Source organism: Macrotis lagotis, chromosome 3 (assembly GCF_037893015.1).
Source record: "Macrotis lagotis isolate mMagLag1 chromosome 3, bilby.v1.9.chrom.fasta, whole genome shotgun sequence".
NCBI classification, from domain to species: Eukaryota; Metazoa; Chordata; class Mammalia; order Peramelemorphia; family Peramelidae; genus Macrotis; species Macrotis lagotis.
The window spans coordinates 43953597-43970689 of record NC_133660.1 but is presented as its reverse complement, the minus strand read 5'-3'; the positions used below and the strand labels follow the sequence as shown (position 1 = coordinate 43970689).

The 17093-nt window shown below is 35.1% G+C and overlaps 1 protein-coding gene across 1 annotated transcript in view; it reads left to right on the top strand.

Moving 5' to 3' along the window:
* The window catches only part of PRKG2 (protein kinase cGMP-dependent 2), a 139843-nt gene extending 124014 nt beyond the window's left edge, over positions 1-15829 (top strand). The window contains exons 16-19 of the mRNA XM_074228569.1: positions 9507-9629; positions 10459-10521; positions 11945-12011; positions 13820-15829. Of these exons, the coding sequence (XP_074084670.1) occupies positions 9507-9629; positions 10459-10521; positions 11945-12011; positions 13820-13915 (349 nt within the window). The 3' untranslated portion in view covers positions 13916-15829. The remainder of the gene's footprint in view (positions 1-9506; positions 9630-10458; positions 10522-11944; positions 12012-13819) is intronic.
* Positions 15830-17093: the final 1264 nt, after the last annotated feature.

The following is a 17093-nucleotide window of genomic DNA, read 5'->3' as shown; positions in this document are numbered from 1 at the left end:
CCTCAGAGCAGCCCTACAGTGAGAATCAGGGATGCCAGCTTGCACCTCCAGATCATAGCCTATAGATGGTAAGGGGGTCCAGGGAAGACTGCAGAAATCTCTTTGCTCTCTCTCTCTGAGGCAGGACTCTGCTGTTTCCCATACTCAGATCCCGGTTGCAGTTTGGCCTTCCATACTAAGATAGCATGGATCCTCCTCACAGCTCCAGGGCAGAGGGGAGTACTTGTGGTCATCTACATATGAAAGCACAGGCAAGAGAGCATAAGACCTTGGAGTAATAAAGGTCCCAGTGAGGTGTCCCCAAAAAGCCCCCTAAAGCCTTGGAAGTGCTGTAAATTAGTCTTGGGCTGAGGAAATGAGCAAACAACAGAAAAAGAAAAATCTGACCAAAGAAAATTACTTTGGTCCCATGGAAAATCAAAACACATACTCAGATGATGACAAAATTGAGGCTTGCATATCCAAAACCTCCAAGCAAAATAGAAAATGGGCTCAGACTATGGATGAGCTCAAAAAAGACTTTGAAAAGCAATTAAGGGAGGTGAAGGAAAAATTGGGAGGAGAAATGAGAGTGATGCAGAAAAATCATGAAAACCAAATCAGTAGCTTGGTAAAAGAAATTAAAAAAAATTTGAAGGAAATAATATGTTAAAAACCAGTTTAGGCCAAATGGAGAAAGCAAAACAAAAAGCAAATGAGGAGAAGAATGCCTTCAAAAGCAGAAAGGCCAGTTGGAAAAGGAGATAAAAAAGCTCTCTCTGAAGAAAATAACTCCTTCAAATGTAGAAAGGAACTAAAGGAACTTGATGACTTTGCAAGAAATGAGGAAGAAATAAAACTCTTCCAGAAAAGCCAAAAATTAGGAGAAAATGTGAAATATCTCATTGGAAAAACAACTGACTTTGAAAACAGATCCAGAAGAAATAATTTAAAAATTTGGGCTACCTGAAAATCATGACCAGGAAAACAGCCTAAACTTCATTTTTCAAGAAATAATACAGTAAAATTGCCCTGAGATTCTAGGAACAGAGGGTAAAATAGAAATTGAGGGAATTCACTGGTCATTTCCTGAAAGAGAAAATAGAAGAAAAACTTTCAGGAATATTATAGCCAAATTCTAAAACTCCCAAGTCAAAGACAAAATACTAAAAACTGCCAGAAACAAACAATTCAACTATTGTGGCTCTATAGTTAAGATTACACAGGATCTGGCAGCATCTACATTAAAGGTTTGTAAGGATTGGAATATGATATTCTGGAAGGCAAAAGATCTTGGTTTCCAACCGAGAATCAACTACCCAGCAAAACTGAACATCCTCTTTCAGGGGAAAAAATGGACTTTCAAAGTTTCCTATTGAAACAATCAGAGATGAACAGAAAGTTTAATCTCCAAGTACAGGACTCTGGTGAACCATAGAAGGGTGAACAAGAAGGACTAACTATGAGGAACTTAATGACATTGAACTGTTTGTATTCCTATATGGGAAGAAGATACTGATAATTCACATGAACTTTCTCATTTATAAGAGCTGTTAGAAGGAGCATATATAGACAAGGCACAGGAAGGAGCAGAATATAATGGTATAATATAGTAAAAAGATGGAGTCAATGGGTGGTAAATGAAAGTACTGGGAGAAAGAGAAAGGAGAGGAAGAAGGAGCTAAGATATTTCACATAAAAGTCAAGAAAAAGTGTTTTCAATGGAGTGGAAAGGGGGAAGATGAGGGGAATGAGTAACACTTTATTCTCATCAGAAATGGCTCAGAAAGGAAATAACATATACACTTAATAGGGTGAGGAAATCTATCTTACCCTAGAGGAAAAATGAGAAGAAAGGGGTGGGATAAGGGGGAATTGGGGGGGGGGGAGAAGGAATAGGTGATTGAAGAGAGAGAAGATTGTGGGAGAAGGTACTCAGATACAACACACTTTTGGAGAGGGACAGGATGAAAGGAGAGAGAATAGAATGAATGAGAGTGGGGAGGAATAGAGTGGAGGTACAGCTAGTAATAGCAACTGTGGGAAAAATATTGAAGCAACTTATCTGGTAGACTTATGATAAAGAAAGCAACTCATCCCAGAGACAGAACCATTGGAATCTGAATATAGACTGAAGTACATTTTTTTCTCTCTCTCACTATTCTTGAGGTTTCTCATCTTCTTTGGGGGGGGAGGGTTATGTTTACTCTTAGAACAAAATTATTGTAATAATATAAAATAAAAAAACCAAGAGTCTACCATGTGAAAAAAAGATATTAAAATATTTTCTTGATTATAAAAAAAAGAAAAAAATTAGTGGCCAAGAAGGTTTTTCCATTATTTTGTATGACAAATTGGATTATAAAAACTATGATTTTAAAATCAGAAAAAAAAAAAATAAACTAAGGTCTTTCCCAGGTCTCAGTCTGTGTGAGGCAATTCCTATTCAGGAATTAAAGGCTGGCTACAAATTGAGGCAAAAGATGGTTGACTTTGCTTTGTCCAAAGAATCAGTCAGGAAGGGGAAGACCTTCAGAGTTTTGGCCAGATTAGACTCCTAGAAAGTTCTTAAAACACAGTTTTTGGAATCATACAGAGTTGAGAGGTTTCCAAACCTGAAATTACAGAGCAAGGACGCTTTGTATTTTGATAGGAGGAGGACAGAATGATTCATGTAGGCCAATGTCATTCAGAGTCACTCAGCAAAAATGGGGAAGGGTCTTTAGGTTTATAACTTGGTTGAACTCTGAGACTGCTGGAGAAAAGATGAATAAAAATAAAGGAAATTGAAGTGTTAGATTGGACCAAGTATGGAAGAGCATGATAAATCTCCAAGACTTGAAAGAATCCTAATAAGTCTTGAGTACAAAAGAAAGCTGTCCAATTTTGATCAACTTCGGGGTGAATTTGTCCATGGTTGATTTCCAAACCATTCCGGCTGTTAGTGACCAGCCATTCCAATACATCCTACAAATGCCATGACCTTTAAGGGGCAAACCCAGTGGATTCACTCTTCCATTTGTTCTCTGGTCTAGGAACAGAGGGGTCACTCCATCATTGACATGAATACCCTATTTGGCAGGGAAATTTTAGGAGACTCTCCATTCAAAGGACATTTGAAGCCTGCAGTTCTGTTGTTATGTCCCCCATACACATGCTGTACCACTGTTGTACTTTAGGCCTAAGATTTTGCCAGGTTCTGTGTGTTTGTGGATTTGGGGGACAGGGTTCAAAATGGTTTAACTGCTACTTTTGTCCTGTCACTTAAGGAAATGTCTTTTCTAGGAGATAGTTGAATTTCTTGGGTAATTGTTAATGTGAATCCACTTGTCAGGGTTCTGGAAATACAATATTAGAAGTGGTGACCCATAGGGTTACCCTAGAACCTAAGGTAGCTGTCTTCTCTCTGGAAACCCAACTTGCCAGTTTGAGTGTGTTTTGGGGAAGTGAGGCCAGAGCAGGGTGCTACACTGCAATAACCAAAACCAAGACATTTTTAACTCGAAAATGAACAAAATATCTAGGAAGCAATCTATTAAAGAACACTCACTACTTGTATAACTACAAAATGCTTCTTCAGAATAGATAATGGTCAACTTAACTAAATTGAGCAACATTCAGTGCTCATGCCTGTGCTGGGCCAACATGATAAAAATGACGATGTTACCAAAATTAATTTATTGGGATAGTGTTACATGAACCAAATTAGCAAAACAATATTTTGTAGCTGTAGTATCAAATCCAAATAGAAACAAAGGCCACAAAGTTAGACAAAATGTTCCTTTCAGGTCTCATATTGTCTTTTAAAAAAATCTATGTATTAGCATTATTTGTTTTATTATATTATTGTTTATTTTGTTAAATGTTTCCTAATTATATTTTAATGTGGTTTGGACTGCACTTGGAAGTATGGCTCATTTGTTTAACATCTGTTTTACCACACTAGAAAGCAATAATAATTAAAACTATTTGGGAGGAATAAAAGATCTAGAATAACAAAGGAAATAATGAAAAAGGAAGTTGGAGAGGAAAGCATTTCCAGACTATAGACTACAAAGCTCTATGAGGTAGTTGATAGGATATGATGATCAAAGCCAGAAAGACCTGGTTTAAGTCCTACCTTTTGAAACCTACTATGTAACTCTAGAAAAGTCACTTACTCTCCCAGTGTGCAGGCAGCTCACTAAGATTATAAATTGCAATTGGTATCTCTAATATCAGGAAATATCAAGAAAAATCACGTCGAGGCATGATCCCTTTATCTTATCATCATAACTTAAAATTATGTTAATTTACATTTAAAAATACAAAATTATTAAAATGCAAACATTGGTATAATAAACTTTACAAGGAAGAATAAAAATTAATTAAACTCAATAATGAGTTCTTACTGTGAGCTAATTGAAAAATAAATTCACAAACTCACAAGTTGTGAGTCCTGGCCCCGGAGCAGAGAAAGGACTCAGGTCTAGCTCCAGCCACTGCCAAAACTTACAATGAAATAATCAGCCAAACTAAAGAGTCCCAGACTAAAGAGGACCCCACAGCTTATTTCTTTGCAACCTGCCAAGCCTTCAAGATTCTGAATCTAGCAACAGTTCACAGAAACTTCCAATTAGGGACAAACCTAGTTTGGGAATTTGTAGAGTACATTCCAGGAGGGAAGTGAAAAGATCAGTCCAGATCACATCCCCTCAGGAGTGCCGAAAGGCTACAGATGGGGAAGCTTGAGGTGACAGAAGGCTCAAAGAGAACAAACGGAACCATTTTCTAGATTTTCTCCTCAGATGTGTTCAGAGTCTAGCCCTCATATATAGTTAAGAAGTGGACTGGAAAAATGAACAAATTAAAAAAATCTCACTATAGATTGCTAGTATGGTAAAAGGGAAAGTCAAGACAAAAATCCAAGGGAAGAGAATGATTTAAAAACATATACTAGCAAAGTCTCAAAGAAAAATTCAACCTGGGTACAAATCCAAAAACAATTCCTGGAAGAGATAAAGCAAGAATTTAGAAAGAGTAGAGCCAAAAATGATTTAGAAAAACCAAATGGGAGTAGTAAGAGAAAAAAAATGAGAGCTCTGGAAGAAAGATTTGGAAAGAAAATTAAAACAATGAAACAAGAAGTGTAAAACCTTACCCAAGAAAGAATTCACCAAGTAGAAGTGAATAGCTCTATGAGAAATTAAGACATAATTTTTTAAAAATTAAAAATCTGAAAAAAATCTCATAGCTTTTAAAAGCAAGTGACTAGAACACAGATTGAGAAGAGATAATTAAAGAAACTTCTTTTAAGAAATCTTTAAAGATTTGAACATATTTAAATTTAATGAAAACTGCTGTTAGAACTGGAATGGAAATAAATTAAAATAAAATTTAAATTTAAAAAACCCAGAAAGCAAAGTATAAATGTAAAGAATCACTCCTGAAAGAAACCCCAAATTGAAAATTCCTTGAAATTCTGTAGTCAAAATCCCAAACTCTCAGTTAAGGAAAAAAATATTGAAAGCAGCCAGTAAAAAAAAAGATTCAAGTACTGAGGTACTACAATCAGAACTGCATAAAATTTCATATCCACCACTTCAAAGAGTGGAGAACTAAAATCTAATGCTCCAAAAAGTCAAACTTCTAGATTTACAACCAAAAATAACTTGCCCAGCTAAACTTGGTAATTTCCTGCAAGGGTGGTAAAAAGAAATGGACCTCTAATGGAACAGAGAATTTCAAAGTATTCCTGATTGCAAAAACCCAAGTGAGATCTTTTGAAATACAGATATAGATGTCAAAAGCATTTAAAAAATAAGCAAGTATGAGCATTCATGAGGAGCAAAACACTATTAACTTGCATATATTCTTATATGGGTAAGTGAATCCTGTTATCTCCTCAGAACTCTGTCATTGTCAGGGATTGTAGAAGGATTAATTCAATAGAGGACTGTGTGTGATTCTGTCTATTTTTGATGATCTTAAAAGAGGAATGAAAAGGGAGGAAAAAAGGAATACATTAGAAGGGGAAGAAGGGGAAAATTGGGGAGAATTATCCAACAGAAATGGAATACTTGAATGGAATTCTGTACATCAAGAGTAAGGGACAGGGAGTGGCTAAGTGACGCAGTGGATAGAGCACTGGGCTTGGAGTCAGGAGTACCTGAGTTCAACTCTGGCCTCAGACAATAGTACCCATTGCCTTGAAAAATCTAAAAAAAAAAAAAAAAAGTGTAAGGGACAGGTGACTCTTGGACCTCACTCATTTAAACTGATTAAGGAGAAGTAACACACACACACACACACACACACACACACACACACACACACACACACACACACACAGAGAGAGTTGAATATTAGAAACATACTTTACCCAATAGAGAAATGAGGGAAGAGGTTAAGGGAAAGGGGACGGGGAATAAAAAATATTAGAAGCAAAACAAACTTTTAAAGGGGAGTTGGAAATGAAGAGAAGGAAAAGCATAAAAATTGGATAGAGGGAAATGCATATTTAACACTCATAACTCTTAAAAGGGATGAACTCATTCATAAAAAATGAGTATAAAAGAATGATTAAAAATCAGAATCAATAATATATTGCTTTTAAAAACCACTTGAAAGAGAAAGATTCACTTAGTTTAAAATAAAGGGCTAAAGTAAAATTTATTAAGCTTCAGTAAAAAAAACCCCAGCAATCATGGCCTCAACCAGTGCAATAGCAATAGAATCCTAATCAAAAGAAATACCTAGGGCAATGTCATCTTGCTGAAAGTTATCAATAACAATGAATTAATATCAATACTAAAGATCTAAGTACCAAATAACATAGCATCTAAATTTTTTAAAATGAAATAAATTGCAGAGAGAAATAATAAAACTGTAACAGTGAGGGATTTTAATTTCACCCTCCCTCCATGTAAAAATATCTAACATCTACAACAATGACAGGAAGTGAAGTACCTAAATATAATTTTAGGCAAATTAGATAATAGAACTCTATTTAAAATAATAACAGATAGTAGAAAATACTTGCGACTTTTTTTGTCAAGACAGAAACTCTTAAACACAATTAGAAAAAACTCATTTCAGCCATCTAAATAATTAGTAAAAATGAAAACTCATGGATACACCAATATGATGAAAATAACAAGACTAATTTATTCAGTGCCATGTCAATCAGACTATCAAAGAATTCAATAGTAACAAAATTCATCTAGAGAAACAAAAAGTAAAGAATATGAAAGACATTCATGAGCAAAAGTAGGGGGAACCTAGTAATACCACGTCTCAAACAAAACTACAAAGCTATAGTCATTAAAGGCATTTGATCTTGGGTTAGAAATGGAGAAGTCAATCAGCAGGATAGATTTGGTACATAAAATATTAGGATAAGCTCCAAGTGCCTACATCACTTAGACTTTAGGAGCACAATTATAAGCAAATTAGAGAAGTATGGAAGAAACTACCTGTCAGGTCTATGGATAGGGGAAGAATTCATGTCCAAAAAAAAAAAAAGATAAAAAGGGGCATAGGAGACAAAATGAATAGTTTTGATTACTGTTAAAAAGTATTATGCAAACAAAACTAATCTAGTTAAAAATGAAAAGAAATCTAGGAAATTGGAACAAATCCATGCAGCAAGTTTCTCTGATTAAAGGTATTATTTCTAAATCACATAGGGAATGTGAGTAGGTAATTTTCAGAGGAAGAAATTCAAGCTCTCAATAGCCAGAAAATAAAATAAATTCTAAAGGCACTGTAGAAAAACCAGTCCTTTAATGCACTATTGGTAGAGCTATGCAGTGATCTAGCCATTCTGGAAAGCAACTTCAAACCATACCCCAAAACTTATTAAACTTATTATTCTTTGGTCTAACAATTCTGCTATCAGTCCTACACCCCAAAAAGAACAAAGAAAGATGAAAAGGACACATATGAAGAAAAATATAGTAGCTCTTTTCATGTTGACAAATAATTGGATACCAAGGATGTATCCATCAATTGGTGAACTTCTAAACAAATTATAATATATTAATGTGGGGGATACTATTTTGCTTTAAGAAGTAATAATGGAGATAGTTTCATCAATATTTGAATGAAACTGATGTAAAGTAAAGTGAATAGAAACAGTTTATTCAATAACAATAATATAAAGACAAAGAGCTCTGAAAGATTTAAGAAAATTGTGTTGATCACAGGATTAACCCAGTGGCCAACCTCAATTCTGAAAGATTCATCTTGAAACATGCCTCTCACTTCCACAGAGAAAGATGATGAGCTGAGAGCGCAGATTTAGGTGTGGTGTGGTGTGGTGTGGTGTGGTGTGGTGTGGTGTGGTGTGTGTGTGTGTGTGTGTGTGTGTGTGTGTGTGTGTGTGTACATAAATATGCACAAATCTATTATGTAGATTTTTTTATATGCACACATGCATGTTTGGACATGGTGAATTAGGAATTTACTTGACTCTATATATACCTAATGAGTTTTGTTTTACTTATTTGTAGGGGAGAAAGGTTGGAAAGAGAATTTGGAGTTGAAAATAAAATGGATTTTAGAAAGAAAAATAGTGAAGTAATTAGTGTGAATGTGTTGCTGTAAAATTATAATGACCAAGCCTAGTCCCAAAGAAGCAGTTTCTACAGTTTCAAAGTTTTTAATGTGTTGTTTAGTTTGTTGAACCATTTCCCCCCTTTTTCTATTATAAGAGATGGCTCTCTGGGAGGGGTACTACATTAGGAAAGTCATTATCTCTAATTTAAAGAAATTTATTTTATTTTAAAATCAAAGATTTTTAAGAGGAACTTGGTTTGTGTTAAAGATTTTAAAGACTGACTTCAGTGGGCATGGATAAAATAATTAATATACAGTGTTTTACTTTCCACTTATACAAGAGATATTTTCTAAGAAGTGCAGCTCTTTCTGTCCTAGGAGAAAAGTAGTATCAATTCAGAAATCATGTGCAAAAATTAATCACTGAGCCAAGGGCAGGAACAATGAGAAATAGCAACATAGCTAAGCTTGATTTTAATGGATTCTACATCCTAATGCACAGGAGTCAAATAAGCTGTTGGGACAACACATCCAAGTGTAGTATAATCCAATTTAAGATGTAATTTAGGAATATTTTAAAAAATAAATAAAATCCATAGGAAAATCAAAAAACTTAGGAAATGTTGCATTTTAAAACTAAATCATTATGGGTCTGTGGGGATTCTTATGTATTCTTTTTCAGTTTGCCACCAGTTCCTGAAAAGACGATGCCCTCATTCAGTCAACAATGATTAGAGGTAAAAGGTAAAAGATAGCAGCTTCATATAGGCCAAAAATCCAAGGTCTGTAACCAGGGTCCCATTTAAGATCAAACAATAACCAAAATATTTACATATATAAATCAAGGTATAACCCCCAAAGCAATTTCTACATTAAAGCTTAAGACTTTTTTCCCCCCTGACTGAATTTGATCTTTCATTGACCATAAAAATTGAATTTTTTAAAAATTGAGAATGTTAAAAATGTGTTGTATTCTTATATTTTTCTAGCCCTCCATTTTCTGGGATTGACCAAATGATGACTTATAATTTGATTCTCAAGGGAATCGAGAAAATAGATTTTCCCAAGAAGGTAACACGACGCCCTGAAGATTTGATTCGCCGACTTTGCAGGTAATAACAGATGATAGCAGCAGATAATGGAAATAGCCCTGAGTTTATGGGAAGTTAAGTCTCCACAATCTTTTCTCCATAATATTGAACATCTGGTTACTCCTCTGGTCTTACCGGTTTCCTGAGAAGCAGCACACTCTAGAGGGACAGGCTTGGGGTCAGGAACCTCAGCTCTAGACCACTTCCAAAGCATGCTTGCTACCTGGCCATGGCAGGTGCCCCAGTAACTTTGTAGAATGTTCCCACTACAGATGAAATCATGAACCAAAACCCAAAATCTTTTCAGTTAATAGTTTTTGTAATTACAATAGGAGGGGGTCACATTTTACTCTATGGCGTATATAGGTGTAAGATTTTGAGCTGCCTTCATATTGCATGTATAGTTGGAGGTCTCACAAATATTTTTATCAGTCAAGGTTAATCTTGAGAATTCTGAACTCTAGGTTAATAAGGCAGTGAGTGATTTTCATTCATGTTATTCTAAGCATGATGCAATGTTTTAAAAGGCTCATATAGTCTATTGCAAACTAAATCAACCAAACTTCTTTTTGTTTTATTTTTTTAAATCCCCAAATCTTACATTTTTGCATTTACAAACTATTTTTTTTCCAAAAATCCTTCCCCCATATTTCTATAATTCTTGTCTGACTTTCAGTATATTTCAATAACCAAATATGTCACAGAAGAAAAAATTTTTAAATGTCATATTCTGGCAAACTCAGAATGTTTCTGCTACAAAGATACCTTGATTTACTTAAATAAGTTAAAGGAAGAAAATTGGACATTATTCCATTCACTCAAGTGAAATTGTTATAAACTTTTTTTAAAGGCAAAATCCTACAGAAAGGCTGGGAAATCTGAAGAGTGGAATCAATGACATTAAGAGACACAGGTACCATGATCATTTCTCTTTGCCCAGAAAAATAAATGAATAGTAAAATATGTTGAAATATTTTTATGACTTTATTGAATCAAAAGATACTTTCTAGTTTTTAGTTTTGGGCCTCCATATATTATCCAGCATTTTCTTTGTCATATCAAGGGACACAGTTGTAATAAAAAAAAAAGCTAAAAGTAATTCCTCTAATAGTTTCAGAATTCATAGCTTTTATATCTCAGGGAAAATAAGTCTATAATTTGGCTAGTATGCCTTAGTTTTGGATGCAAGTTGTGAGAAGCTCCATTTAAAGCTCCCAGATAATTAACTCTTCCTCCCTTGCTATGATTTTAAAAAGCTTAAGTTCTAGGAAGAGATTGACTTCCAGTGGGGAAATTAATTTTTTTTTCCTGTTTTTAGAAGCCCTGATTTTTCAGATATTGGTTGCCAAGGAAGTCAGCTAAATCAATTGCTAAAATGTTGTAATTTTTTTGTATTTTAAAAAAATCTTTATTGCTTTTGCTATTCTAGTTTATATTCTTCAGATTTTCTTCTAAGAACCTCAGCTCATACAGCTTTAAATGTGTTATGTAGTAATTATATTATTCCTCTGAAGTGTATTTCAAAATAAAAGTTTTACAAGGCTTCTTGTAGAACCTCAAAATTCTGATTCTTTCTTGAAGCAATAAGTTATAAGATTGACTTCCTATACCTTTGGTGACTTACATAAAATGCATACTCTTAATTAGATTTTAATTCAATTGCAGTAGTTCCATTTTGCTTACCATAATTCTTTGATTTTTAAAATTTTCTTTTGCCTATAATATTTATAGATATTTGAAAAAATTCATAATATGTAAAATGAACTTTTAAAAAAAAATTAATGGAATAATAAACATCTAGAAAAGGAGTTAGACCTTCTGACTTAACAAGAATGCCAAAGTGGAGGGCAGTTAGGTGGCACAGTAGATAGAACGCAGGTCCTGGAGTCAGGAGGACCTGAGTTCAAATCCGACCTCAGACACTTAATAATAATTGCCTAACTGTGTGACCTTGGGCAAGTCACTCTTAACCCCATTGCCTTAAATAAATTTTTTTTAAAAAATTAAAAAAAAATGTCAAAAAGAAGAGGCACTCCTTTCAATGAGGATCATTCTATAATAACAGAACAGAATAGAATTGAATAAAAGAACTTTGCTTTTGGAAAACTATCCTTTTGGTGTCAGGGGTTCTACAAGAATTAGCTAAGACTCTAGCTCCCAGCAAACCATTTCAGATTTATAACATCTGTTTCTACTGACCAGTGGTCAGTAGACTTTTTGACTAGTTGTATTCAAATCAGGGACAAGATCACCTGAGCTAAAGAAACAATGTTATATTCTAATGATGAATTTATCATAATAGTAACCCTTTCTCCCCGCTGTTCATTTCTTCTGAGGTGGCTGAATGGCTTTAACTGGGAGGGACTGAAGGTGAGAAGCCTGCTTTCTCCCTTAAAAAGAGAGGTATTGTATCTATTTTCCTCATATCCACAGTAACCATTTTTTGCAGATTATCAAGTAAATTTAAAAAGCAAAAAAAAAAAATAGTGGAAGGGGATAAATGACTGTGAGGGATGGTCTTCCTGTATTAAGAAACCATGAAGGTGCCCTCTGATCCCTAATCACTGAGGAGGGGATTCCACTTTGGTTAGAAGGGTACTGAGAGGGGAAAGGCTGAATTATGTCTTTACAGAAGCATTTTCCACACTGATTTGACCATAGAATATTTTTTAGTGTAAAACATATCAATGAGAACCCACACATAGACAAAGGCTAATCCATGGCTTGAAGGTATGAAAAAAAGAGGGTGAGGATAGACCTAGGATAAAGTGGACATTAGAGAACTCTGGGAGTTAAACAAAGGAAATTAACGTAAATTTTGTTTTCATAACATAATGCCACATATAACAAAATTTTCATAATAATGCAATTTCATAATTAGTGTTTTAGAGGGGAAAAAATCAGCATCCAGAATTATTTATATATATATGTATATATATATATATATATATATATATATATATATATATATATATATATAAAAAACTCCTTTTCCCATCACATGAACCAGAGGGATAATACCATAGAAAGAATAGAACTGGGCAAATGTTGTTCTAAGAGTGGGATTTTTTACTTTTTTTGTATAGTGGACCCCTTTGGTGACCTAGGGCATCCTAGAGACCCCATCTCAAGAATGACATTTTTAAATGCATCCAGTAAAATTCAAAGGCTCACAAATACAATTATCAAAATATTTTTAATAATATTCATGAACCTTAAGTTAAGAATCTCTGGCAGGGGGGCTAGGTGGTACAGTGGATAGAGCACTGGCCCTGGAGTCAGGAGTACCTGAGTTCAAATCCAGCCTCAGACACTTAATAATTACCTAGCTGTGTGGCCTGGGGTAAGCCACTTAACCCCATTGCCTTGGAAAAAACCTACCAAAAAAAAAAAAAAGAAATCTGTGGCAGCCTTTTGAGATGGAGAAGGATCTGAGACATTTAACCTATCTCAGCAGTCCTAATGTGTGTTCTGGAAATAGTCTCAGGATCTGTTGTTTTAAAATTTGAATTCTAGAAAGAAAAAAAGGAAGTTCCTTGGATATTTTGATTCTCTTTTGGTCATTGTGGGGTGGGGAATATAGAAGGGATGGGCTCTAATAGGTTAGTTTTTAACATTTCACCCTTTCCCCATTATAACAAAAGACCCTTTGAAATTGCAGTATAAGGGGGCAGCTAGGTGGCGTAGTGGATAAAGCACCGGCCCTGGAGTCAGGAGTACCTGAGTTCAAATCCGGCCTCAGACACTTAATAATTACCTAGCTGTGTGGCCTTGGGCAAGCCACTTAACCCCATTTGCCTTGCAAAAAACCTAAAAAAAAAATTTCAGTATATGAAACAACATGTGATATTAATTATAAAAAGGGGGAACCTGATGACATAGAGGGTGGAAGATAGAGTCATTGTCTGCTTCTGGGCTGCCTCCTTTGAGCCTGTGATCCCAGATTCCTCAGATGTCAGAGATCAGTTTGTAATGGTAGAAGGGATTTTGATACCTTAGGTTCTCCTCCCTAATGAAATCACAGGTCTGGCCAGAAAAAGTGTGTTATGAGATTTTTGTTAGCTAGATTTGAATTGATGATTCAAATATTTTGTTTTGAAATATTCTTTTTGATTACAAAAACAAGGAATGATGGTAACCTAAAATTACTGTCCAAGAGCCACATTTAGGACTGATATTGTTTATATTTGCTTTCATTGTTTTCCCATTAGCTCAATGGACCCATAGACCACAGCTACTTTGACAACTATCCCCCCGAGAAGGGCATCCCCCCAGATGAAACATCGGGTTGGGATAAGGACTTCTGAAGGAAGTGAGGAGTTTTCTGCTTCCCTCACATCACAGAAGAGGCCCAGAAGGAGCTGTGGCCCCCTGCAGAATGAAGCCATTCCATGTTGACCCATTTTGTCTACCTGGTGGGAAAGAGCGCTCCTCTCCCGTGGCTTCAGGGTTTGCTGGGAGGATGTTTGAATGATGATATCTCAACAAGAAGCTGCTAGCTGTCCAAGGGAGCTTTCAACAACACCCATGGCTCTTCTCAAATGTTGAAGGTTACCCCAAAACAACCTTTGGGGAAGAAGGAGAGTTTCTTCTGCCTCCTACTTGCCTTCCCATATTCCTCTTCTAACGTTCCTTCAAAGTAAAATGTGTTTGAGAGCCAACAAAGACATAATGTATGGGGAGAAGACAAGGAAAAAGAGGAACCAGCTCTACCATCCCCAATCCCCCTGCAGCCATCCTTGCACCTCCTTAGTAATGACTATCAGAGAGCTCTGGGAACTCTTGTTCAGTTAGGAGCTAATAAAAAGAGGCTGGCAGTATAAAAACCTGCTTGTAGCCTTCCGTTCCTAAAGTCTGAAATGACAATTCCAACTAATTCCATATGTCAAACACAGATGCCAGAAGACATGAATATTAGAAGATTTTAGACTTTTCTACTTTTAGTGAAATAATACCACTCGTGCCAGCTTCAGCATAATGTAGTTTTAAAAGGGAGACAGTGGACAGAGTGATGAATTTTGAATATGAAGACCCAAGTTCACATCCTATATTTTCTATTTACTATCCATTTGACCTTTGGAAAATTACCTATTTTCTCTTAATTTCACTTTTTTCATTCACAAAATGAATGGATTGGGCTAGATGGTCATTGAAGTACATTTTAAAATTTATGACATGATACTGTAAAATGAGCCCCTAAAGAAGATGCTTCTATTCTGCAGGGTTAATCCCCATACCTTCATGAAAACAGTTATTATTGGAAACAACATAATTGCTTAAAGGGAATTTCAATATATAGAAAGCAATTCCTTTCCTTGAACAATGGGGAAATATTGCATCTTATTATTCTTCTATCTGCTTCATGTCTTCAGGTAAAAAGCACATGGAAACAAAACTGAAAAGTTACTTATTCGGCACTTTTTAAAAAAAGAAATAAATTTCAATAGCTTAGGAAACTGAGTCTGAAGCTTCGAAATATTTTAGCCATGTCTATGAATATCCTCATTAGACAATCAAAAGGAAAGACTATAATTATAATTAATTCAAAACTATATCCCATTATGCACATATTAATTATTATGTTCAGCAGTGAGTCAATACTTTTTATAAAGACATTTGAGAGAAGAATGCATTTTTTTCTTGTTATTTTAAAATTTGGAAGTAAAACAGGAGCTTGGTAAAATAACAGAATTTTAAGTAAATGAGTCAACAAGGATTTCATTCCCTTCTTCTACCACTCCTCTACCAAATGAAAGATCAGCAGGATCTTAGATATCATTGAAGATCAACAGTAAAACCACATAAATTCATGTTAGAGAATTCCATTGATTGCCCATCAGTGGAGAAAACTGCAAGTCAGAAGGGAGACTTCCCTCTCCCGCTTTGACAGGACTACTTAGTCTACCTTTGCACTGTGAAATGACCTATAGGCTCACTCCTCCAGTGATCCTACGTGTTCACATGTGCTGTTTCCAGAGTAAAAAAAAATCAGCTTCCATCCCTTCCCCTGAAATAATCAGCTGATACAAGAGAGGCTTAGTTCAGGAATGCTGAACCACAGTCCTAACAAGATGAGTATTCTCATTAGAAATCATTTTGCTAAACCAAAGAAAACATTTTACTTTTGGAATTCATTTTATAAAATAGTACTGTAAATAGTAGTACCATTTTTAATAGAACTCTAAGGTCTTAAAATGTTTTTCTTTTTCCACTTAGTTTGTATATACTGTAATTTTCTTATGTAAATATATATATGTATACATATATTTAAATTGAGAAGCTACAAATATCTTAAGTGAATGTATTAATTGTATCTGTACAGTTCTAATAACTACATTTTCCTCATAGATTTTTCAGAGCTGTAATTCTTAGAGAACATGAGTAATCTTAAATTTAAAAAAATCCAACAAATTTGCCATGCCTGTTGATGATCCATCATTACCTAAGTAATTTCTTTATGGGTAATTATTGTGTTACAGCTGATGCTGGTGGTATAGTGCATAGAAAAATGGGGATGGATTCAGGAAGGCCTGAGTTCAAATCATTGTGTGACCTTGGATAAGTCACTTAACCTCTTTGCCTCAGTTTCCTCAACTGTAAAATGGGGATAATAATAATACCTACTTACCAGTGTCGTTGCAAGGATTAAATGAAATATTTGTCAAAAACATTGCTTAGCACAGGTTGTCACATGAAATGCATTATTTAAACGTTTATTCATTTCCTTTATAGTTAATTTTTCTTTTTTACTTTTCAAAGCCAAACTTATCTTTCTAGAGGCTGTACACTTTTTTCTCAATATGAAAAGAGAGTTTAAGGGATTATTTAGTCCATACTTCCTTCTGGCAGAATTGGTACAAATTCAACCCCTTCCTCCAAGAAATGACTTAGCTATTTTTAAAGGTAACTTTAGATAATTGACCAACAACACTCACTGAAATTAAGCATTTCCCTCTAACTAACCTAAACATGTCATTTTGGATTTCCCAGACATTTCTAGTTGTCTTATCTTCAAACTGGCTAAGATAGGAACCAATCTGATACAGGAACATCATTTTTTAAATCCCACCCTTACTCTCCTCTTCAGAAGTCTAAAATTTGTCACTGCTCCTACCTTACTTTGTAGTTTAATCCTGCATACCTGGGCCTTCTGAATGAAGCTTTTCTCTAAGACAGGCAGTCTGGGTTAGTGGAAACAATACCAGGTCTGCTCCAGTGCATCTGGATTCAGATCCTGCCTATGGGTTTCTAGGAAAATACATTTCCTCCTTGGGCCTCACTTACCTGACCTGTCATTCCTCTAGGGGCCAAGTGACCCCACTTGATTTTTGGTTATCCACTGAGGAAATGGAGTCCATTAAAGACATTTTTGAGATATATAGAGCACAAAAAGTGTGAAACGTTCTTATCTTTCATGTCTCAGTCTCTCTCAGAGACTCTGGGAAATCCAATCTTAGGTCAGGTCCTGGGCATCTGACCTGGCAG